Source organism: Peromyscus californicus, unplaced genomic scaffold, assembly GCF_007827085.1.
Source record: "Peromyscus californicus insignis strain IS unplaced genomic scaffold, ASM782708v3 Scaffold_8__1_contigs__length_139910024, whole genome shotgun sequence".
Taxonomy (NCBI): Eukaryota; Metazoa; Chordata; class Mammalia; order Rodentia; family Cricetidae; genus Peromyscus; species Peromyscus californicus.
Window position 1 is genome coordinate 31139593 of NW_026294606.1, and position 25285 is coordinate 31164877.

General features: G+C 42.4%; 1 protein-coding gene across 1 annotated transcript; it reads right to left on the bottom strand.

The window, feature by feature from the left end:
- Nucleotides 1-654: 654 nt before the first annotated feature.
- Nucleotides 655-21866, bottom strand: Wrnip1 (WRN helicase interacting protein 1). Its single transcript, XM_052728572.1, has 7 exons — nucleotides 20862-21866; nucleotides 18643-18834; nucleotides 17147-17388; nucleotides 6874-7103; nucleotides 2937-3092; nucleotides 2204-2283; nucleotides 655-1377 (listed from the first exon to the last, which is right to left on the bottom strand). Exons 1-7 carry the CDS (start codon nucleotides 21666-21668, stop codon nucleotides 1102-1104), a joined length of 1983 nt encoding a protein of 660 aa, XP_052584532.1. The 5' UTR covers nucleotides 21669-21866; the 3' UTR covers nucleotides 655-1101.
- Between the last annotated feature and the right edge of the window lie 3419 nt (nucleotides 21867-25285).

Genomic DNA, 25285 nt, shown 5'->3' on the forward strand with positions numbered 1-25285 from the left:
ACAGTCACCTATAGCAAGGGAGGAGGTATGAGCAGGACTGCTGGACAGAGAGAGTCAGTAGGAAGAGGAATTTAGGATGAGGGGAGAAAGAAAAGGAGACGACAGGGAGACATCAGGGGCCAGATAGACTCAGGAAGCAGGAAAGTGGGACATACAATATGAAAGGAAGGTAAAAAGCCCCAAGGCAAAACATAGAAACAGGTTAAATTAAAAGAGCTAGTGGGACAAGCCTAAGCTAAGGCTGAGCATTCATAATTAATAATAAGCCTCAGTGTGTTTATTTGGGAGTTGGCTGGAGGCCCAAAGAAAAAGTCCAACTACAAGTACTGTAGTCTTTCAGAGGCCACTTAAAGCTACACAGGTACAGTCCTTTAGAACAAACACACACAAGCGCTGGGTGTAGTGGCACACACCTGTATAATCCTAGCACCAGAGGAGCTCAGTGAGGAGGACTACAAGTTGAAGGGCAGCCTGGGCTACACAGGGAGACCCTGAATGAAAAACAAAACAACAAAAAAAACAATTTTCAGAAAAATTCCCTGCCTTCTCAATCTCTGGTGTTTTCTCATTCACAGTATCCAGTTCTTGGAAATGAGATGGTGGCAGACGCTGGTGCCACCAACCCAAGGAGGAGAACATTGAAGAATTGAAGAGTACTTTGAAATAGTTTTATTGGCTCATAAGACCTTTGCATATAAAAAAAATACCCAAATCACTATGCAGTATTAAATCACAATTACATTTTCTTTTACCAATTGGAACTACCCAGAATATACATTTTTAAAAGAAAAAAGCCTACTGAACAGAATTTTGAAATGACATTATGACTTAAATACTATGACAAAATAGATAATTCCTTAAAACATTAATTAATTGCACAAAGCTGCCAGGTATTTTCATAAGCATAATCATTGCACAGAGTGCAAATGAACACAATTTCAATGGTACACATTTAGCTGAAGTAACCACCTCCACCTATGGAACTCTTAATATCTGGCATAAAATGTTGGTCTGTTTTAACTTTTCCCAGGCAACCATCTCCAAGATCCAGTGACTTCGGGCCTTCCTCAAGGGACAAGCATCCTATTCATGGCCTAAAAGTCAACACCGCCTCTGCTTGAAGAAGTCAATTCCTCTCAGTTCCTCAGGCAGGTAGTCCTGGTCCACAGGCTCGCTGTACATAGGGTTGTACTTGTAGCCTTTGCCATAGCCCAAATCCTTCATCAGCCTGGTGGGTGCATTCCTCAGGTGCAGGGGTACGGGAGGCAGGGGCCCCTGATGATTCCGCAGACAGGCTTTCACATTGTTGTAGGCACTGTACACCTCAATGGATTTGGGGGCTCTGGCAAAATAGACCACACACTGGGCCAGAAGCACCTAGGACACGGAAGGGCATGTCAACTTTATGAAACATACCATAAAGTTTATGTTTTGCAAAGTACTTTATGCTTTCACCTAGTTGATTCTTCAGAGATTCCCATGTTTGGTTGTTTGTTTTTAGATAATTTTTTATAGCCCCACCTCCTTTTACTTAGTCTGGACAATTAATAACAAATGGAGAAAAAGTCCTATGATGTGAGAGGGAAGCTAGACCAGTGGTTCTCATTTAACCTAAGAACTTCTCACTGAATCAAGTATTTCTTAAGCCCTGATTCATAGAACAGTTGACTGGGAAAGAGGTCCTGCATGGAGGTGAACCTGAAATTTCCTGTCCCCAGAAAGCCTGGAACACTTCTGAGCCTCAGGACTCCGGAGGATAGTTTGAAAACACTGTCTTGTTTCAGGTGATAGTTCTATAATCTCAGTCACTCAGGAGGCTGAGGCAGGAAGGTCTCAGGTTCAAGGCCTGTCTGGGCTAGGGAATGTGTTAAGGACTATTTTGAGCAACTTGTAAGACCTGTTTGAAAAAGTTAAAATAGAGTTGTGGATATAGCACAGTGCTAGAGTGTTTGACTAGCATGTATGCATTCTGGGTTCAAGCCCCAATGTTACAAAGCCAAAATCAAACCACAACCTCATTGATAGGAAGTTCTCATCTCTCTAGGAGGCTAAGAAAAGAAACAAACATAACCAAGTTTAAAAGCTAAGCAGCTTGCTCAGTGGGCCTAACACATCAGTGATGAAGGCAGAACTTACATTCAGATCCACAAAAGATAGGACATAGAACAAAACAGATTTGCAAAGAACTGAGCTGGTATCTTACCTCACACTCGGGCATGCCTATAAAGTGACAGCCTTGGTAGGCAGCAACTGCTTGTGCTAATGCTGATGGATCTGCTAGACCTGTCATGCATAAGGAGACAAAGTAAAGTGTAAGTCACAGCACACCATTGATCCGACCTGTCAGTGCAACAACTATTGCATGCAGACTTAGGAACAGGACACACAGCACAATTAACCAATTCATCTCTGATATCCAAGCACATTAAGCAAGAACTATTTATTGAGTTATTGTTAGTGTCAAAAATGGCCTCTTGTGGATAAATATATTCTAGTAGGAAAAACAAGAGACTACATATGACAAACAGAAGGTGCAAAGGCCATGAAGGCATTCACAACATTTTATGAAAATATAAAGTCTACAAGATTAAGAAAACAAAAACTTTTCTGATCTTTGAATGGTGTCCAGAATCTCCCATTTCTACCTCAAGAACTACCCAATGAAAACCTTAACATTTGGCTCCAAAGCAAACCAGAAAATATCTCTTGCATTTCGATATTCTGAATGATCTTGAAAGACCATTCCTGAAGAAGAAACAGAAATGGTGACTCTATGAACACCATCAAAGCATATGCACATGAAGAAACAGACCACTGAGCTCATGACAAATCTTTCTTTTCCTACCTATTCTGCATGATTACAGACTTTCTTGGTCTAAGAGTAACCACATATCTCCTCTCAAATCCCCCACCCCTAAAGACTCTCCTCCACTCACCAATGTCCTCGCTGGCAAACCTCACAAGCCTCCTGGCCACGTAGAGTGGGTCCTCCCCTCCCTCAAGCATCCGTGCCAGCCAGTACAGGGAGGCATTCTGGTCAGAGCCACGCATAGCCTTGTGTAGGGCGGAGATGCAGTTGTAGTGCTCTTCTCCTGTGCAGAGAGAGCACTGTCACGTGGCTGCCTTGTGTGCTTACCTGGCATACAAAGCACTACTAAAACAGGCCCCAGGTATGCTGGGGAAGGCAGGCATGACAGCTGCCCTCCAGCCATATTCAATGAGGTGAAACCTGGATTAATGAGCCCCAGAGGAGCTCACTCAGGGTCCCATGACTGTTTCCTAGCCAAGTCTTGTTCAGAGGAGAAACTCCTGATGACTGCACACATTGGGGACACACAGATACAGCTGGCAAAGGGAAGGGAGAAGACAGGCACTGTCAAGAGTGGTCTCTACCACAGAGGATTACCAGAGACCAGAGAGGTCGGAGAGAATCTCATGTCATGGTTCCATCTTCTGCCCTCATAGTCTATTTGAGTAAAACCAACTGGGCCTGCTCACAGGCATCAGAATGGAGGCAAAGTGGCAGGGACAGCTATTAAAGCCCATTTGTTCCTCAGTGTCACTGCCAGCTGACAGTCTGGTATCTAAAGCTCATGGTCATAAAACCACAGACTATGTGGGGACACTTGTGAGGCAGGATCTGAGGAGATTGGCAGATGAACTAATGGTTCTTATCCTGAAAGTATTGTAGCTCCATCTTAACCACTGGCCCCAGTCCATCCTTAATCCTCGATTCACAAGCAAATCAGCAAAATGTACTTTAGAAAAACCACTTAAGTACAAGGAAATTAAAGCTAACAGTTGACAAAATAAGCAGTGCTCTCTATACATGTTTCGTGTCTTTCTGACCATCCTCTCATGGAAGCTTAAGGACATGACACCTGAGAAGGCAAAGTATACTGGTCCTACAGATAAACACCTGCTTTGTGGTCAGCATGAGCTACAACAATGCGACTGTGTTCTAGTGGGCACAGCACTCTGGCTCCAGGAACAAATCCCAGCAGCTGCTAAGATGACATTTGGTCTTCAAATAGAATGACAAGAAACTGGCCTACCAAAGGGAGAATAGCTGCTAGGCTGATTGCAGGGCCCCCAAACTCCAATTCCTAAGGAAATCCAAGCCAGATCAATGGCAGGAGCCCAGTTACTAAACTTTCATGAATAAGCAGTGTCCCCCTCCTGGGGCTTCTTCAATCAAGTGAACCATGGACCCTATCTGGATTGAAGTGTCCTAGGTAATCTAGATGGTTTTGGCTCCTTTTCTGCCTCTCTGGTTTGCATGCTCCAAACCCTGAGCCCTCTGTAGGGCAGGGTCCAGGGTTGGGAAGGGATAGGAAAAACCTCTAGCCCGCTACCTTATCTGTCAATCTTATACTCTCTAACACAAGGTTACTCATCTTTACTGGGTTCACACGAGAGGTAATCCAACTGGTACAGTGAACCAAAGAACAGGCTCTGGACTGAGGTAGTTAGACTTGAACCTCAAACTCACTATCAATGCAGACTTTGGCAAGTTTTCTATGCTTCAGGGTTCTCACTGGGTAAAATGGGGTTATTTTAAACACAGACAGGCCTTGTACAGAGCAAGCACTACAGAAGAACTAACTAAACTTGCTAGTGTCAATTACTAGCTTACACTAGTAATAATTCCACTTTTGCTTTTATTGTATACTGCTTGATAGTTGGAGATTTCATATTATTAATCTAAAAGCACTAGGTCAATACAGGGCAGACCCTTTGTTATCACTCAGAGATTCTTTCACTCTGATATAGAGACATTTGAACTACTTGCTGGGTCATACTAGTGGGCAACTGTGTTGTGACATAAAAAGAAATAATAATGAAAAAGCCCTCTAATGGTAGGATTTTGTTGTTGTTGTTTTTGTTTGTTTGTTTTGTCATCAGTCATAAAAAAGCTCTGGGAGTCTAAGCGAACACATTTCTAGGGCAATGGTTCTACAGTTCTTATTAATGGAGCAACTTGTAAAAGCACATTTCTTGAGAATGTAAATTATATTTATGTGTGTCCGATAATCTCATGTAGAGCAGACATTCTGGCATTGATGGGCAATGTGAGCACACTAGTATTAGAAGGGCATGATGTATGGGGTCCTCAAGGCTGTGCTACCACATAGCTTCCACTGCCTTCAGGTCCTCCTGGGACAGCGAAGAGCTAGAAAGAAGATGATCCCTCATACACAGCTCCCTAGGGCTGAACACCTCCAAGAGTGACTTCTCTCAGTAACATGGTCTAGGTAGAGAGACCTTAGTGACTCCACCATGAGGCTGGCATGGAGGCATATGCAGGCAGTAAGGAAGCACATCTTAGGAAGTACATAAAATTGGATTTGAGGATCAGTTTTTAGCACATGCTTTGTGAACTGAAAAGTTTTATGTGAAGTAGGGATAATATTAATAAGCTACCTTCTAAGGTTGTTTTGGAAATCTAAAAAAGAAAAAACTGTAAAGCACTCAAAGATCATTCATAAACGTTCTATGGACTTTAACCAGTGGCCTGATAAATGTAAGATGGTTCAGTCAAAGGAAAGGCTCTTCTGGGACACTCACAAGAGGATAAAGGCCATTGCTACTGAACCTCCTAAAAAGGCTAAAAGCAAAGTGTGGAGCTATGCCTAGATGTTTTACTTCTCTGCTTTTCAAGGGCTGACAAGACATTCAAGGGAGAGCATGTGAAAAGGCCCCTGGCTGAGGCCACACCCAGCACAGCACAGGTGGGACAGTTCAATGTGTTCTTAGCACCATTTTCACCACACAGTACTATCAGCTGGGGTACTTTGGTCACTCAGGATGTGCAGCAAGCCAGCTCACTCATGAGAAGCAGTGGCCAGGACCAGAATCATTCTCCAGCCCCTCCCCAATTCTCTAGCCAATAAAGAGAATTCTCATCATCAAGAAATACCAGAATGGAGGCAAAGTCAATGTGAGACCTGGAAGGTTCAATTATCAACATCTTTTTCTGGCAGGACTTTTAAAGACATGGACATAGTTATGCAACACAATACTATTCAGAGTCACACAAATGTTCTAGAATAGGGTTCTGCCTAATCTACAGTAATCCATCTTCATTCTACCTTTCATAAAAAGTTGCAAATATGCTGTGCTTATATTTAATATTGCCAGCTCACAGACTTAATAAGAGCTGGGATATCTGCCATCTATAAGCATGTTTCTACACAAATACCTAGTGCACACTGCAAAATTAAAAATGGTGAGGCTACTAAAAAACAGAACTATCAAAATCCTTGTAAACTTATCTTTTAGACTAAAAATGGAGGCTTTTAACTCTCAAATAAACCAGTAAGTCTTTACTCACTTACTGTCTTTGTAAATGATCACAAGAACCACTGTCAACTGAATTCACATGCTTTCAAACTGCTATATTCTATCAAGTGCTACCAGACAGCAAGGGAAATCTATATCTAACAGCCTTACAAGATTAAGCCTCCAATTCCAACTACTTTTTTTTTTGTTCTTTTTTTTCAAGACAGGGTTTCTCTGTGTAGTTTTGGTGCCTGTCCTGGATCTTGCTTTGTAGACCAGGTTGGCCTCAAACTCAGAGATCTGCCTGGCTCTGCCTCCCAAGTGCTGGGATTAAAGGCGTGCACCACCACCACCCAGCAAGCCTCCAACTTCAAAACCCAAGCTCTTCTTATTCTTATCAAAGCAGCTTGTTTTATGCCTGTTTTCAGAAAGGTCAGCCCTGTGTGTGAGGCTTGCTTCTATTACAATATGCAGATCAAATTAGGAATCTAGGGTATGCTTTGGAGCTGGCTGAAGGTTAGAGGCTGGAAATGAACCATGGGCACACACTTGTCCCCACAGTTCTACATTTCCCCTATCTCAATTTCTCACCTGCACGGTCATATAAAATGTGGGACCGCTGTAGGCCTTCTTTCACATCATTCTCAGTGATCAGAACTCGGCTAGGAGAATAGGTTTGACCACTCTTCTTACAGAACATCTTCCTAGAGCTCAACCTAGCCAGCACTGCCAGTTGGAGTCCATTCAAGCCAGTCCGTGCATCTCCATCACTGAGGTAAGCCAGAGTGTCCACTGCTTTATCTTCTATGAAGACAGAGGGCCTGCAATAGAAACCAATGTTCATTAGCAACACATTCAAGTCGCACCTCATTTTGCAGTACATCTTAATTAAACTTTAACTTCAGTAAGCGTTCCAGTTCAAATGTTTTACTACTTGTGCTGAATTCATATTGTTAACCTAGATAACTAAGCATTTTTAGACTAAGGGCTGACCAGATTTTCTAAGTCCTGAGGGTATGTCAGTACACTTTACCAGTCATGAGCTACAGGGTATCTCACTCTATCTCACAAGCTGAGGCTTGATATTGATATCACATTCTATCTTGTGAGCCACAGAAGACCTCACTGTTCCTTTATACAATTGTACAAGGTAGGACAAAAATGCTATGCAAAGTCACTGGTGACAAGTGGGTTGTCTGTTTTTAGCCTATAGAACAGTGAAAACTACTAGATATGTTAGTACCTCATTATAGTGTATGGAAAGCCTATTTCAAGGGTAAACCACATCCAATGACACAGGAACACACAGATCACCTTCCAGACAGGGTAAAGACAGCATCATAGTAGATTACTCTCTAATTAGAAAGCCCAAATCCCTCATTTTACAAACAAACAAGGATCTCAATTGCTCTGGCACAGCAGACCAAGGAACAGGTCTTTGGAATTTGGGCTGTGGCATTCCTGGATGGATGCATGTCACTTTCTGTGGGTACCAATCATATAAAATCTGCCCAGTGTAGTGAAGAGCAGCAAGTATTTCACTCTCCTGGGAACTGCTTAGAAGACTCTCCCAGAATTTGAGTAAGCCACCTAACCTGTTAAGACTGAAATTCACACTAACACTTATTAATTTACACATTTTTTTCTAGGTTTTCTGAGTCAGGATCTCTCTATGCAGACCAGTGTAGCCTTAACTTATAGCAACTGCCTACCTGACTCCCAGTGCTGGGATTACAAGCTTCTGTCATACAGTCTGGACACAATCACACTTCTAAGTTCAGACATGCATAAGGAAAGTCAAACAATGATTATTTTTCAAGCCTGATTTAGTAAACTTTCTCTTCCCAACCTAGCTAGCCATCTAACACATTTCATTATTTAGGATATTTCTGATGAGTGGATAGCTGTATTTTTTGAAGGAAAAATATGCTTTTTAAAATTTACAGTACATCCTTGTCATTTCTTTGGTTGAAATTATTTATAGTAACAAGTCCCGACCACAGGTGACCAAACTAGTTACCTGGAAAACAGTGCACAGTGAATGGGCTGGGCTGAGAAAGGGTCTTGAATGGGAAGAGGGAATTCTGCTTGCCTGCTGTGGTCAACTTAGAGTTTGTTACTACCTACTCACCCACAAAAGTGACCTGCCAATCTCCATTTCATTCATGGAAAGATTTGTTTTCGAAACAGCCTCATTGGAGGGAGATAAGAAAACTAGAATCAACAAAAAAACTCACCAAAATTTACTTGTAAAAAGCCATAATGAAACTTAATCCTTTGTACAGTATTAAAAATAATTTTTAAAATAGGACATTCTTCTCTTTACCAAAGGTGTCACAGATTTCATTACGGGTCTTAGGGTTTCTACTGCTGGGATTAAACACCATTAAACACCAAATGCAACTAGAGGAAGAAAGGGTTTGTTTCATCTTATACTTCTAAGTAACAGTCCATCACTAAGGGAAGGAAGGATGGAATCTCAAGGCAGGAACTGAAATAGAGGTCATGAAAGAATACCGTTTACTGGCGTGCTCTCCATGGTTTCCTCAGCCTGCTGTCTTATACAACTGAGAACCACTAGCCCAAGGGTGGCATTGCACTCCATGGGCTGTGCCCTCCCACATCTATCATTAATCAAGAAAATCTATAGACTTGCCTAGAGGCACGCACTTTCTCCATCCCTCCTCCCAAATGACTCTAGTGTGTCATGTAGACAAAAAAAGTAAGGGCACTAGTTCTCATATGTAGCTTGCTAATACTACTTTCTTCTCATACTCTTCAGGACCACCTAAGCCCCATAGCCCTAGTGACTGGCCGCCTTCCTTTCTAAAGGCAGTTCCAGCCAGCAGACACTTCACCAGAAGATCCAACACACATCTAGCCTACACCCACTAGCATTCTGTAGAGCCTAGGAAACATTTCTCAGCTGGAGAAGGGATTTTCTGGAAGATGAATTAAAAGAAAATCAGTAGACACACACTAAAGAGGACGTGTAAAGTAAGGACCAGAATCAGAGGGGTGTAGCCCATTATGCCTGAGTGGGAAGGGCATGCTAAAGAAGAAAGGGCTGGGAGGAACAAAGTCACCTAACTACCTCCTTTCTGCCTTGGAACTAATAAAAGCAATGCCTTCCATCTCCCAGGAAATCTTCCTAGCAATCTTCTGTGTGCAGTGTTTCAGAATGGCATTTCTTGAAATTATTTTTATTATCCTGCAAAGATATCATACAGAGCAGCAGAGGTGGGGGTCTGTCCTTCTGTTGCAGTCCCAATGCCTGGTAGATATCAGGCATTCAGTGTTGTGTAATGAGTGGACTAATTTAGCTTTCTAACCATCTCATGGTGAGACACTCATTTCTTAAAAAAAAAAAAAAAAAAAAAAGAAAGCATTAGAAAATAAGATTCCTATTTCCATAAACTAGAGATAACAACTACATTGTCATTTGTTAATTTTCCTTTATGATTCAACTGGCCATTAACAGTATAGCTAATTTTAAAACAAAATTGGGATCATACTGTATAGTTTTACATTTTTTAGATAAATAGCTGCTCAGACCTCACTTCTAAAGCAAAAACATATTATATTAAACCTCCAAAAAGCCAAAGGGATAGAAAGCACACATTGCCAGACTATTTTAAAATCAGCACTGTGGTATATGTCCCTCTCATGAGTGTGTCCTGTATTGTTTCAGATTTATCAACAGCATACTGTAGGGCTTCAAGAGTGGACATGGGGTTTATTCTCTTGGGAAAATTAGGACCCTTCCTTAGACATCTGAACTCTTAACCAAAGTGTATGTGTGTGGACACATGTGTTGGTGCATGTGGAAGCCTGAGGTTGATACCCATTATATTCCTCAATTGCTATCCCACCTTATATACTGAATCCAGAGTTTGTCTATGGGGCCAATCTAGCTAGCTGTCATTACAGCCAAGAGCACCACACCAGGTTCTAAACTATAGGTCATTCTGCTATTACAGTTTGGAGTCACAAGAGTCATCACTCCTTCAACCATTTAGATATGATTCATATTCACAATGTCCCCAGTCTGTCCAGAGTATTTTAAAAACAGAATAAATCTGTCAGCAACTCTGTCCAAATAATAAAAAGGGGGCTGTGCTGATGGCACTCACTGGTCATAAGCAAATCACAAAATGAAAATCTCCTCTCAAGAATACTGTGCAGGAAGTTCTAAGGTTCTACCCACAACTCAGCTATGCCCTGAACTCCTGCTTTTATAAGCTTTGAAGAGTAATAATAACATAATAAGACCAGCCTGGCCTACACAGCAAGTTCTACGACAGCCAGGGTAATATAGTGAGACCTTGTCTTCTTTTTTAAACAAACAAACAACAAAACATAGTAAAAGCTTCTGTAATAAGAAAAAATTGGCTAAAACAAATGCATTGGAAAATACATTCTTGGTTAACAAGACACAGAAGTAAAACAGAATTAGAACCAAGCTTCTCCAACTGGAGAACAAGCTTTCAGTGAAAACACTGAAAACTCCCTCCTCTTTTCTAGAGGCCTGAACTCTTTTCGCACATTAGTTTTTGTTTGGGAGTTTGTTTGTTTGTTTGTTTCCAACAGATGATACTGGAAAGTGAAATTCCTTGTGACTTCATGGGAGAACCAAAGACAGCCTGGTTCATGTAACAGAAAGAGGCCAGAGCTGACATACCTGTAAAAGCGCAGTAAGTGGCACTCCTACGGTGGTGTAAGCAACAGTGAGCTCTGAGGCTGAACTTAGGCCCACTCAACAGGAGAGAAATCATGCCTGGTACTAGAAACCTAGCCACCTTCCTGGGACTAGTGAAACCACAGATCTTAGAAGATAATCTACTACTGCCACTTTGCAAAACCAGCATATCTTACTACATTTAAATCTTACCCTTATACCTACAAACAAGTGCAGCTATCATGCCTCATCCAAGAAGCTTCTCTTTACAGCAAAGGGAGACCATCATAGAAAACCACAACTGAACACAAATGCAGAGATCAACAAACAGATCACGGGGACCCAACCCCAGTGGATACATCTACGTCACAGCTCTTGCATCTAGACTCAGGGAACATCACATTGGACAGGGAGGTTTATTGCAAGGGCCAAAACACCAGTAAATCTGCTGTGAAATATTATTTCCTAGAAACTGCTGCATAAACAAGACCTGGACAATGGTAGTATCAACAGGCATGCTAACCTAGAAGGAAGAAAATTTCACAGGGTCCCACCTCTAGACCAAAAACTGAATGACTGCTGGAGAGGGAGAATTAGCCTCTGGGAGGAAGGGGCTACAGGGAGGAAAGGAAGAGAGAAAGCAATGCAATTCTATTAAAAAAAATGTATTAAAAAGAGAAAATACAATGTATCCTATACTCATAATTTACTCTAGTTGGTATCTTCCACTGCAGTGTTTGACTACCCTTCTTTTGCTATTTGGTGGTAGAAAACATGTCAGAGGCAAACAAAATAATTAAAAAAATAAAAAAGTAAAACTTGCTAAGAGCGGTAACTCAGTGGTAGAGCATGAGGTCCTGTTAGTAGGCGTGGGAGTGTGAGAAGGGGAGTAAACAGCATTTATATAGCTCTCTTGCTTGGGGGCCATGAGGCTACCTTGTTTGGAATTCCTGGATTATAGAGAAGAACCACAACTCAGGCACAGCAGTCTACACAAGGATAGACACCTTATTCACCTTCCACCCTGCTCTTAAAACCCTGCCTAGCTAGACAATCAGGCAGCCATTCTGGTTTATCATCCCATCCTCTTCATCTCCACAGGGATGCACTCTATCTGGTTCACAAACAACTGCTTCTTCAGAGGTGTTCTGCATATACACAAGTCCTGTCATCTGTACAGTCTTTACCAGCAGCAAGCAGAGTAGAGTAACAACAGTAGTTTATACTCATTCTCAAGTCCAAGATCACCAACCACAAACTACACTCAGCCCTCGCCCTCCTCCAAAATTAACCCAGTACACAGGTAACACACTTTATTTTGTGTGTCATATAATCAGAATGTGTTTGCTATCCAACACATTGTATCCAGAATGTGTTTGTAATCCTAGCATCTGGGAAGTAGAAGTAGAAAGCTCTACAGATCCAAGTTCAAGGCTAACCTGGTTACATGAGACTCTGTCTCAAAAAAAAAAAAAAAAAAAAAAAAAAAAACCCAAAATTTAGATAGATAGATAGATGACAGACAGACAGAATGAACCTCCTTCCCTTTTTGAGATAGAGTCAAATGTAACACAAGCTAGCCTTGAATTAGCCTAGGATGACTCTGAACCTCACATCAATCTTGTCTCCACCTCCTAAGTGCTGGATTATAGATGTATGTCATCATGCCATTTTGCAGTGCTGGAGACCAAACCTAGGACCTCATGCATGCTAGGAAAGCATTCTACCAATTAAGCTATATTCCCAGTCCCAAGAGAATAATGACTTAATATTTTTCTATTGTTGTTACTCAGCATGTAAGTTTCAATTGTTGTATCCTTTGTTTGTACTGTTTTAGACAAACAAGTACATTGATCTCATTATTAGCAAAGGAGCTTTAATTTTTACTGAAAAAATTACATGTACACTAAACAACTGTTTTATAATAATTTTAGCTGGGTGCAGTGGTACATGCCTTTAATCCCAGTACTACAAAGGTAGGTGAAACTCTGTATTTGAGGTTAGCCTGGTCTACAGAGTGAGTTCCAGGACAACCAGGGTTACAAAGAGAAACCCTGTCAAGAAAAAAAAAAAAGAAAAAAAAAAAAAACAATAAAAAAATTGTGAATTAGCACCAATCAAAGTTTGATTTGCATACCTGTCTTATATACTTGGGGTCATATCAGTTATTGGATGACAAGCATCTCTAGTGTACAAAGTTTAAGGAACTCTCTTGTACACATGACCATAGCAGAGTAACAGGAGCCCTTTGCTCTTCTGGCTTTTATCACACTACATGCCCTCTACAGGCACAGGAATGTACTTTTCAGCACTCAGCCAATATCTAGCATATGCAGGACTTTCAATGCCTCAGGAATGCTGGGATTAAAGGCTTAAGGAATTTTTTTTACAGAGCATGCAGGCTGGGGTGGAGATGGGTGGAGCTTAGTGGCTAAGCTTATGAAAAGACCTGGGTGTGAACCCCAGCACCAAAACAAGCAAGAAACTGAATACTTCAGTCCTACTGTAATGGGGATATACATGTATACAGTGTGTGAGAGAAACAACACTCACGAGTAGTCCTAAACGCTGTATTCGTCATCTCACACACAGCCTTCAACAGTCTAGAATTTCTCTAGTTTCTATCTCGAGCACCAAACTACAACACATCAACACAATGCACACTCACTCTTCCCAGAGAGGAATCAATGACTGGGTTCAGAGTCTTCTCCTCTTGCTAGATCAGTGTAACCAAATCTGACTAGTGTGCGTAAGAATGAACACACAGTTGACACCAGTTAATAGAGGTGTGAAAGGAAAATTTTGTCCTCAATAACGAAAGACAACATATATTTCATTCTCGTGGTCCCAGTACTGGAGTCACTAAGCTGTCTTGGTCAGCTTTCTTACCTATATTACTACAAAAAAAAAAAAAAAAAAAAAAGACTACCTTATCATTGGACAAATTGGACATCTGCTGCATAAACTTTGACCTCTCATGGCTTTATTTAGTGAGTAAGCTGATGGGTGGGGGCATCCTCCCAGCTCCATTTTTGTGTAATTGACAGCTGATCTCTTACCACCATGGCCATTGCTAATTGAACATTCTCATTCATTCATAAAATTCATTCATAAAAATGGTTAGGGGCCAGAGAGATGGCTCAGTAGGGAGAGGTGCTTGCAGTGTGCCTGATGGCCTGAGTTTGATCCCTAGATCTGACAGTAAAAGGAAAGAATGGGAAAGTTGTCTTCGAACCCTACACAAATGCAATGGGATACATTTGTTCAGTCTCCCTTCCCCACCTCCCCACCACATGCACATACACAAAACCCACATATTTAAAATTACACAAACAAACATGCAATTAACTAAGTGCTGTAAAGTGACCTAAAAGGTTCTGGGAAATAGAGAATCAGGTACAGAGGACTATTTACTACATAGGGGCTTGGGTGGCTTCTCTAGGCTGCCAGTAGGCAGGTCACTTTCAATGCAGCCTACAAAGTGGTACATACCTTGTAGAGAACCTAACAGTAATAACAAAACCATTTAAGCTCTGTCTGCTCTTTTATTATGACTATGTGCTGACTGCTGTAAACAATGCCAGCAATAAAATACTCTCTGATAAAATGAAAAAAAAAATTATTCTTGGCAATTGAGGTGGCAGCTACTTCTTTCAGGAAGTCATCTAAAATATGTTTCTTTTTCTGTGACCTATGACATCTCCTAACTTCTTGTTAAAAATGATAGCAAGTCAGCCAATGAATGAAGTTAAGGCTAATACTTATTTTACTGTGCTTGCAGCAGATAAAAGGGGATATTTTCATTAAAGCAAAAGGTTCTCATACCTGGACAACCATCTCCCATGAAGGACAACACCAAAGAGTAACCATATCTCTCATATTAAAAGCTAGGATTTATTCACACCCTAACCAATCACCAAGTATGCAAAATATGCTTGACAGGGTGCTGGGGCTATAAACAAGACAATCTCCTGTTTTCTTAGCATTCCTAGGAAGGTGGAGGACAAGCAAGAATGAAAATAAGCCATAACTGGGATCAACCCTAAATGAATGACAGAGGAAAAGATAAGAAAAACGTGTTGGGCCGGGCAGTGGTGGCGCACGCCTTTAATCCCAGCACTCGGGAGGCAGAGCCAAGCGGATCTCTGTGAGTTCGAGGCCAGCCTGGGCTACCAAGTGAGTTCCAGGAAAAGGTGCAAAGCTACACAGAGAAACCCTGTCTCGGGAAAAAAAAAAAAAAAAAGAAAAAGAAAAGAAAAACGTGTTGGATACGGGAGGTTTGCACTGACTATGATACAATTTTAGCAGGTTGAGTGGCTGACTTATTCTGTATCTGACTCCTAAGTTTAGTAACTATATGAAATTTGAATTATTCTGCTGGATCTTCTCACACTTCATGTGCCTGCAGATCACCTAGAAATCTCTTAAAGCACAGACACCCTCCTCATGAGGATGAGCTCCACAGTTCTACTGACCTCATTTCAATCATGGCAAAGCAATGAATGGAAAACCTTGAAGAACTTGGATAATTCAGTTCCATGAAATGGCACGAAATAAAAATGACCCCAAATAAGCAGGACATAAAACTGCATACACATTACAACAACCAGCACACAGGATAATAATAGTTTCCTACAGCTTAGGCAATTTTCTTTTCTTCCCCTTTTCCTTTTCAATTTGTCTTTACCACATGCTGACATGAGTCTACAGTTGCCCCACACATTCTCTGCATTCTCAAATTCAATCAGTCTTTGACTGAAAAAGAGTTTTTTTTTAAATGCATTTTTACAAACATGTGCAGATCTTTTCCCCTTTGTCATAACAGCTATTCAAATAGCATTTACATTGTATTAGGCGTTATAATCTAGGGAGGGTAGAAGCATAGCTCAGTTGTATAACATTTGTATGTCATGAGCAGGTATTGAGTTGACTACAAAAAAATTAAAAACTAAAAACAATCTAATCAGAATTTAAAGTACATGAGAATGGGAGAAAATGTTGTGTGTAGATTTAATGCAAACACTGCATCTTTTTATATAAAGTATGCAAGTACGTGATATTAATTTGTGAAGGGTCCTGGGACCAATCCCCTCTCAGGGACTGAGGAGACTATACTGGATACAATGACCTGAGAACTACAAAAGCCCAGCCCACAAGGACTCCTGATAGAGCACAATGGGCACATAAGAGCAGGCCCCACACTTTTTTTTCTGGCCACAGTCCTAATGGCCATTCCACCACAACTATACTCTGTAATATGTAATAAAGCAACCTCGTTCTGCCCAGGGATCCTCGGCCTTCAAGGTTTTCATGAGGCATGGTGGTGGCATTCTTCCTACATGTAAGACAAGAGCAAATGGAGAATCCAGACACAGAGAGAACTGCTGAAACCCAAAACCTGAGTACTTTAATCCTCACTGAAAAGTGGCCCCAGAACTTGGCCTTGGAGCAAGCACAAGCAGCTGTTTGGTCCATGGCATGAGGAGGTGGGCAACAACCTCTCCTCAGACCACATTATGTTCCACTGCATTATTTCAGCCAGCACATAACCAATGACTTCTGAAGAACATTTCTAACAATAAAGAAAACCTCTGACCCCCAAAATCAAATGGATTAACCATGACCAACGCTACAGGGTGGTCATGACGCAGAGCTAAGGAACAAAAGGGACGAGACAGCCTCTTATTTGTCACTTTCAATTAACTTCCTTACTTTCATGGAAATGAGTTTTGGAGTATGCAAAATGCTGTAAGTCATTGTGTGATTAGATCTACATTAACTTCCCCCAATACTTTGAGAAACACACTGTGGGGCAAAAAGAAATCAGAATCTAATACAAATCTCCAAAGATTTGTAAATTAATTCTAGAAGTATGTATCTATTGCCTCTATTTAATAAGTGGCTTGGAGCCTTTAAAATAAGGTTTCCTATAGTCTTTCTACAACATTAAAGCTCAAAGAAATGTAGACACACCTATCAGTAGCCATAAGATGCACCTAAGAAGGGAAGCCTGAGGGAAGTCTTGAGGGCAGGAGTAAACACTTTCCTCCTTTATTTTCCTTACCGGCAGGACAGTTCTTCTCTGCCACCACCGCTCCACTGGCTGAGGCCCAGCCCTCTTTGGCCCTCTGCCAAGAGATTCTCAGGGAGGTGTGGGCGTCCAGGAGCTGCACACAATCTACTTACTCAGAGCTGCAGTTGCTGCTGTGGCTCAGAGGGTCAGTAGGACGGCTAGAGTCGAGGACATGGATTCCCAGTGAGTTGATAGCTCTCATTAAAATAGTCACCATTGCCTCTACTGGAAGTTTCTCAAGAACAATCACCCGACAACGGCTCAGAAGAGCGGCATTGACCTGGAAGGAAGGGTTCTCTGTGGTTGCACCAATCAGTGTGATCGTCCCACATTCCACGTGAGGAAGGAAAGTGTCCTAATCATGGGAGGAAAAGAGAAGACAGTGATTCTACCTAACAGCCATGTGCAGAATCCTAGGTAAGCTATCTATTTACTCTTTCATTTTCCTAATTTTACCTTTCCAGTATTCTCCTCAGATATAGTAGATCAATTTCAAGAATATTCCTCTTGATTAGTATGTGTAAAGCTCAAGTTTTGGGTATAGTGTCTAAGTCTGGTCTTTGTGGAAGAGTATGATAGAATACCTACCTTTAAGTACAGTTCTAACTATTTCAACATAAACTACTTCTTTGCTTAGAAAAGCACCTTCTACCCAATGATGAACTAGTACACAGTGTATACACTTGTACATCAGCTGTTTACAGAAGACCAGTGTTAATATTTCTAAAATGTTCTTCCCCTACAAGTATTCAACCATCCTGTTACTGTTCTTAACAAACTAGTGAATAGACAACCACCAGACACTGTCTAAATGGGAAATGTCAAGTCAATGGTCCCATATGAAACCTTGAAGCCAACACCAGGCAGAACGCAAAAGTGCTGTTTTACTCAAAAAGATTCAAATCAGGAGAAAGAAGTTTTACTAGTTTTGTGGAATATTTCTCACTGCAGTTAAAAAGCTGCAACAATGCAAATCAAAGAAAAAAGTATGCCTGAAAAACAATTTTTTTCTATTTAGGTAATTCAAAACAAAGCTTTACATAAAAACAAACTGTATCATTTTATTTCTAAAGGCCTTAAAATAAACATTTAGAACATTATTGTATAATATTTATCTTGACAAGAGCTAGAAGCCTCAGAAAACAGAAAATAATTTTGAACATAAAAATACTGGGGAGAAATAAAACCATGAATGGGGGTGGGGTAGGAAGAGCCAGAATCCAGGGTTTTCATAAGCTTGATAAATGCTTTATACACTAGATTGTTCAACTGGTCACAATGTCTTTTTAGATTTAAAGCCTCTAAAAGTTGGAAACTTGATCAAAAGATCCTTTTCTTACATGGACAGTTCAGAGATAAAGCAATCATTTCATTTATCAGAGGGAGAAAGCATTCTCTTGTCATCTAAAAATACTAAAAAAAAAAAAAAAAAATTCAAAAAAAAAATTGGAGACATAGGCTTGAAGATGGGTGGCAAGCCTCTGCGTCCTGAAGACAGCTAACATCTGTTGCATTTGTATACTGCTTTATACTTTCCAGAGTGATCTTACATTCTATGTATCCAAGTTTATGCACATAATATCTGAAAAATAGTAAAAAATTAACATACCTGCTGAGATTTATTGAAACGATGAATCTCATCAATAAAAAGGATGGTTTTCCTTTTGAAAAAGCTCTTTTCATTCTGAGCCTGCTTTATGACATCTCGCACGTCATTTGTCTTGGCATTTGTTGCAGACAAGGTCACAAACCTTATGCTGTGTTTCTTGCTGTTGTTGGCTATGATGTGAGCCAAGGTGGTCTAGAAAAGGATGACATACAGAGTTAGAAAAACTTGCCAGACAGACTGAGCAGCATGCTTAGGTACCACAAGCAGCATCCTAAGTACTTAACCAGCTACACTGAACATGGAGGAAGGCTGAAGTACATGGACTACAGAATTTACAATAAAAATAGGACGATAGTTAATTCTGACCATCCCCCTCCCCCACAACTCCTTTTGATTCTTTTTCGGTAGACTCTTTGAGATCTTATGAATCCCAATAAAGAATAGCAGTCTTGATTTAGCAAAGCCAGGGTGACAGCTGTGACCTCTCACCAAAGAGAAAATTCTTTCTCCTTTGGCCAAGAGTATAATGTTGAAGGCCCCAGGATAAGAGTTGATCCCAGAACCAAGCTCAACTGGGAAGGCAGCAGATTAGCTGAGAAAAGCAAAATGAATGGTTTCTGAGGGCAAGGAGAAGCCCTGGCAAGTGAGACGGCTACATGCCATTCTGAGTGTCCACTCCAGGAGGAAATGAAAGGCAGCAATTTGATCTTATTAATAGTTACCAGAAAACAAAGGAAAGACTGAAGAGAATCTCTTCATTCAGTTGACCTGGCACTTAATGGGTGCTCAATAAATATGTATTTGCCATTATTACTAATACCACTGTCAGCAATTCAGTATTAAAAATGGGAATTTTTAGGTTGCTTACTGAATGACAAACTGTTCCTGAACAGAAAGGTGGCGCTTTATTTTCTGAAAGTTGTACAGTTGAGTGTCATTAGACACTGGCTGCTTGGTTACAAATCCCAGCTTACCTGTGCCTTTTGGAATTCGGCTCCCATGTCATACAGCTTGTGACTATCACCAACGGCCTCACTGGGCAGACTTGGCCCAGTACATCTCTTGCATTCAATACTGCATGACTCACCTCTCATCTCCCTGCAGACTTTCCCAAAGCCTACAAGCATCAATAGCTGAATAGTCACTCTCATGTTGTCACACAGATGTCAGAAGGACCACTAATGCCACTGACCAAGTCCCTAAACAGAGTAACCAAATCTGGGACGGGTAGGCAAGATGCCAACAACTAAAAAATTAGCATGTTATGTTGGAGGCTAGAAGTGTAGCTCAATGATGGAGTAGAGTGCAAGGGCCAGAGCTTAAAAAAAAAAAAAATGTTATCTGAGGTACATCTAATTTATGCTTGACCAACGCAAACGAGTACAAAAAGGGACAAAAGAAATGTATTCCAGAAAATAAAGAGGTGTGGTTGAGAGATGAACTGCAAAGAAAAACAGGATAAATATCACGAATGTGCTTGTGTATGAAGCAGCCTAACACTCCAATCAAGAAGAGTTCTTTCCATTCCAATCCTGGGCTCATTCTTTACTGTCCTATGGACGGGACACCCTATGAACAGGATTGACAATTCATCACATTTTCTTCAGTATTCTTCCAGTGACCTGTTCTTTAAACCCATGACATCCTAGTCAATTTCCTCTGGCTGTGGTAAGATGACACACACAACAGGTCACTAAAGCATCAATGCTTTTCTAAAGTGGAAAGCAGTATGAGAAAGTTATGGAAATGCCTGTTGAAACACAGCACAGAAGGGAGATTTCTATTAGTTCCAAAAACCAGTTAGAATAAACCAACTAGTGAGAAGAAAAGGAAGTATAACAGAAAAAAAAATTAATTACTTTTCCACAACAAATGGAGTGTACAAAATGTTTCTTCCTCAATTTTTGCGGCATGCCCTTTGCTTGGAATCAGGTCACTGAAAACCAGGGGTGTGGGGGTACGTAGGAACACAGATAGCCCGAATCTCAGTCCTCATCTTCGCATCTTGGTTAAGAAATTCACGCATTTTCCTTTGAAAACGCCCAACAAGGAGGTCTTGGGAAACTGGGTGAATGACATATTTGCTTCCTCATTACAAACTCGGATCACGCACCGGGACCGCGCCCCCAGGCCTCCCTTTCCAGAGGAGGGGTCGGGAATTCTGAGGACCGCACCCGGCTCCGAACACCTCGGCGGCCCTCGGCAAGAGTGGCACTCACCTTGCCGCAGCCTGGCGGGCCCCACAGGATGAGCGAGGGGATCTCGTTGGTCTCCAGCAGCGAGCGGAGCAGAGTCTCCTGCCCCACGGCCCGACTCTGCCCGATGTAGTCCTGCAGCGTGTCGGGACGCATCTTGTCTGCCAGCGGCTTGCCCTCCAGCATCTGTCGGATCTCCTCGGCTGCCAGCGCCCGGGGATGCGAGCGGCCCGCGCTGACTCCGAACGATGCATCGGCGGCGTCCGCGTCCCAGTGCCCGGGGTCCTCCTCGCCGTCCACGTCCGCGTCGCCATCGCCGTCCACCCCCGCCTCCTCCTCCTCCTGAGCCTCCGCCTCGTCCCAGCTGCGCGGAGATGCACTGCCCGCCGCGGCGGCGGCCGCTGGCCTCTTCCCCAAGCCCTTCCGAGTGGGGCTGCTGGAGCGGGCCACGGGGAAGTCGGGGATGAGGCGCGCGCCGCTGGGCGTGGGCGGTGCGTCGTAGCTCTCCCGGCTCTCGGTCTCGCCGCCGTCATCGCCCTCCTCGCCCTCGCCCTCGCTGCTCTCGGCCGCCGTCGGGGTGGCGGGCTGCTTCAGCGCCGAGCTCTCCGACAGCCGACGCCGCTTGGCGCCGGGCGGCGAGGGCCCCTTAGCCCGTTCCCCGGCACGGTGCGGCCCGGCCGCGGGCTCCGCGTGCCCCGCGGGGTGCAGCAGCAGGCAGCGGTCCAGGTGCGAGTTGATATGCGCGGCGGGCATCATCTGCTGGCACACGGGGCACTGCACCTGGTGCAGCTGCGACAGGAAGGGGTCGTCTTCCGGCCCGCTCACCTCCATGGTGGCCGCTGCCCTCCCCGGCGCCCGCACGGCTGCACCTGCCCCGGAGAATGCCGACGCCCGCCGCTAGGCCCCGTGCCGCGCGACCCTCGCACGGGGAGGTAGCAGGACGCGCACGGGCCGAGGGAGGGCGCCGCTCATGCCTCACGTCCCGAGCTCCCGCGTCAACCCGCCCTCGGCCGGCAGCTGGCAACGCCTCGCGCGTCCTGTCGGGAAGTGTAGTCCAAAGCGGGCAGAATTACCCCCCCCCCCCCCGCAACCGGTGGCCCCTATCGCCGCCGGCAATTTCCCGCATTGCACTCTGGGAAATGTAGTTCACTGGCGCTTAAACAGGTCTCTCGTCTTCTTCCCTCCCTGGGAACGGCCTTTCTGAGGCGTTGCTTGGACAGGCGTGATACGCGTGCGCACGCCTGCTCAGTGCCGGAAACAGCGGTCTTCCGCCCTTCGAGTAGTGCAAAAAGCGGAGAGGAACTTGGGAACTTGGCTTTCCAGGATTTTGGCCTTCTGGGTGCGAAAACAGAGATGCTGTAGTCAGGAAGAATTATTTGTAATAAAACAGAAACGAAGTAGAAATATCTCAAACGTGTCTAGAAAACTGGAGAAAGGACCTCGACTGGAAAAAACACAAGCAGCTACAGATTGCACAAAAAAGTTCAACTCAGAAGGCGCCTCAAAGAAATTGCAAATAAAAAGGTTTCTCTCCCTTATCCCCTTTATTTTTTTACCTAAGAACCTGTCACCCAAAGTACTTGCTTAAGAGTTACCTCATTGCTGATACAATAGCTGTAAACTGACGAGCATTTTGTTCTCATAAAATGATGGTAGGCATCCCTTAAAGGTGAGTACCAGCAGACAGAAACGGAAAAGGAGTACCATAGACATTTATAAAATGCTCGCTGGGTGTGGTGGTGCATACCTTTAATACCAGTACAAAGGAGACACAGACAGGTGGATCTCTGAGTTCGAGGCTAGCCTAGTCTACATATTGAGTTCCAAGCCAGTCAGGGCTACATAATGAGACCCTGTCTCAAAATTTTATTTGTACTTTTGTTTAAAAAAAATAAAAAGCAACATTGATGTGTTAGTCTACATCTATGTATTACTGCTTATGATTTTATGTTTTTCTGTAAACCCCTTTAAAAGATGCAAAATGGGCTGGAAGAGGTGGCTTAGTAGTTAAAAGCCCTTGCTGTTCTTGCAGAGGTCCCTCATAAAGTTTGCAGCACATACTTGGTGGCTTACAGCTATTAACCCCAGTCCCAGAGGATCTGACTCCTTGTGGCCTCTAGGGGCACTGCACCTACGTGGTGCACAGCCATACAGGCAGGCAAAACACCCTTACATATAAAAATATTAAGTCTTTAAAAGCTATAAATGCAGATTGTGAGGAGAGAGTCTTGTTAAGTCGCTAAGGCTGGAGTTCTCAATCTCTCCAATACCTGGGGTTACCGGAAGTATCAAATTTTCATTATTGTATTGTTGATAATCAGAAGTTAAATGTATTAAAGGAAAATGAAGACTTTTATGAACTTTGACAAAAATTGAATTTTTATTTCATCTATTACCTAACAGTATACCATTGAGAGTTCTATAGGAACTCTTTTTACTTACCGTTTTCCCACTGAAGGTTTAATTATCTTAGTCTATGAAGTAAACTGGCAATAGCTAATGTGAAATGAAATTACAAATTCTGTTACATACCAAAGATTTAATAACATTAAACTCAAAGAGGAACAAAATGGCTGGCTCCTACTGGAAGAAGTGGGGTTTCTGGGGTGAAGGAAGGTGGTCCAATCTCTGGAAGGCACCCCTTTTTAAAATTTCATTGTTGTTGTTTTGTGATAGAGATTAAAGCCAGGGCCTTGTGCATATTAACCATGTGTTCTACCCTATCTTCAGCCTATTCCTTTTGCACATGTCATTTGTTCACATATAGAAATGAGGTCATTCTCCATGTTCTACCTCTATCATCTCTCTATCTATGTACCTACCTATTATCTATCTATCTATCTATCTATCTATCTATCTATCTATCTATCTATCTATCTATCTATGTACCTACTTATCTATCTAACTTACGCCTGAAGACGAGAATAGAGTTGAGCCATTTGAATGTACTATGAGGTAAAAATGTACTAGATTTAATTTCAAGTTATCTGGAATCGAGTGAATCATATTGTGGCCCTGGGCAAAGCTACTTAACTTCTGGTCCTGTTTCCAAATTGAGGAAGAGAAAGGACCTCACCATCCATCATGAGAACTCAATGAAAGTAAAATTAGTATAATGCCCCTGCATTTCTTCCCAAACCTTATCTCTTTGAAGTTCAAGGTTTTCTCCACTAGATGGCAATGGTACAAAAATTAACCATACCAGCAAGCACTTAAAAAAAAAAAGTCACTCTTAATTTTGTATTGCTTAGCCAAACTCAGTTTGTTTTTAAATCAGCATAAATTCAAATACACGTAAACTCTGTTGTAAAATTACAGAAAATGAAATCTACTCAAACCAAAACCCTAGAATTGGATTTTCTCCTCTAGGACTTCACTGGTGGTTTTCTACTGCCCTTGAGTGCTTACTCTGTGCTGTGTAAACCATCTTCCCTCTCCTGCCTCAGATTCAGAGTGGGAACCACGGGGTCCTCAGAAGTTGGAAGAAGACCTTCTAATCCAGATGTTCAATGAACACAATCATAGTGATACCCTGACCACAGTGCTTAAACATAGGTATACTGCGAGCCTCCTCAGGAACATAGGTGTACTGGGAGCCTCCTCAGGCTGCTGAACCTCCTCTGAACCTTGTTTCACACCCTCATGTCCATATTCAAGTCTAGTTAATTCCATGAGGCAAGCATCTTAGCCGTCTTCAGTCACCTTCGTCAAAGCTAGCCCTGTGGTTATTTGCTGTTATTGCTCCATGATTCCCCTACCCTACTCAAAGTTCATCTTTCTCTTTTCTGCATTCTCTTGATTCTATGCCACATTGCTTATTCTTGGTACTACAAAGAGGACTTCTAAATTCTCTTTCCTTACCTTTATTGATATAAAAAATGTATGGATTTTTAAAAGTTAATTTCTTCCATACCTGCGACCTCCTGGTAGTTTTAAGTGCTTTTAGGTTGACATGAGTAATACTAGCCCACTGTCTCACGCACATATAAGCCAAGGTTGTGGCGTCAGAGTTTTGTGAAACAGAAGGAGCTTCTGTTGAAGACTGACACTGACCCAGGAAGCATGTTCAGATTTATCATGCATTGGTTGACATCGATCCGGTTCACAGGGAGAAACCGCTTACTAACAGGATGGTAAGAAGTGGACTGTTTAAGTGTCTTGTGCTCAGGCATAGACAGACAGTCATGCCTTGTCCCAGGTCGCATGTTTTGCATACTCCTTTCAGTGAGAAGTATCTGGTTTTGTGTGAATGGTAAGCTTGGAACAGCAGAGGGCATCAGCTGAATGAGCAGTTTCCTTCTACACACGCTCAACTAGAGGATAGCTAGCTCATGTTTTTGCTGGTTTCTGGCAGGTTCTAGAGGTAGTCCCTGCAAAACAACTTCAAAGACCTTTGTTTACTTTATACCTAGTCTCTAGCCAATTTCATTTGTAGCATAGAAAAAAAA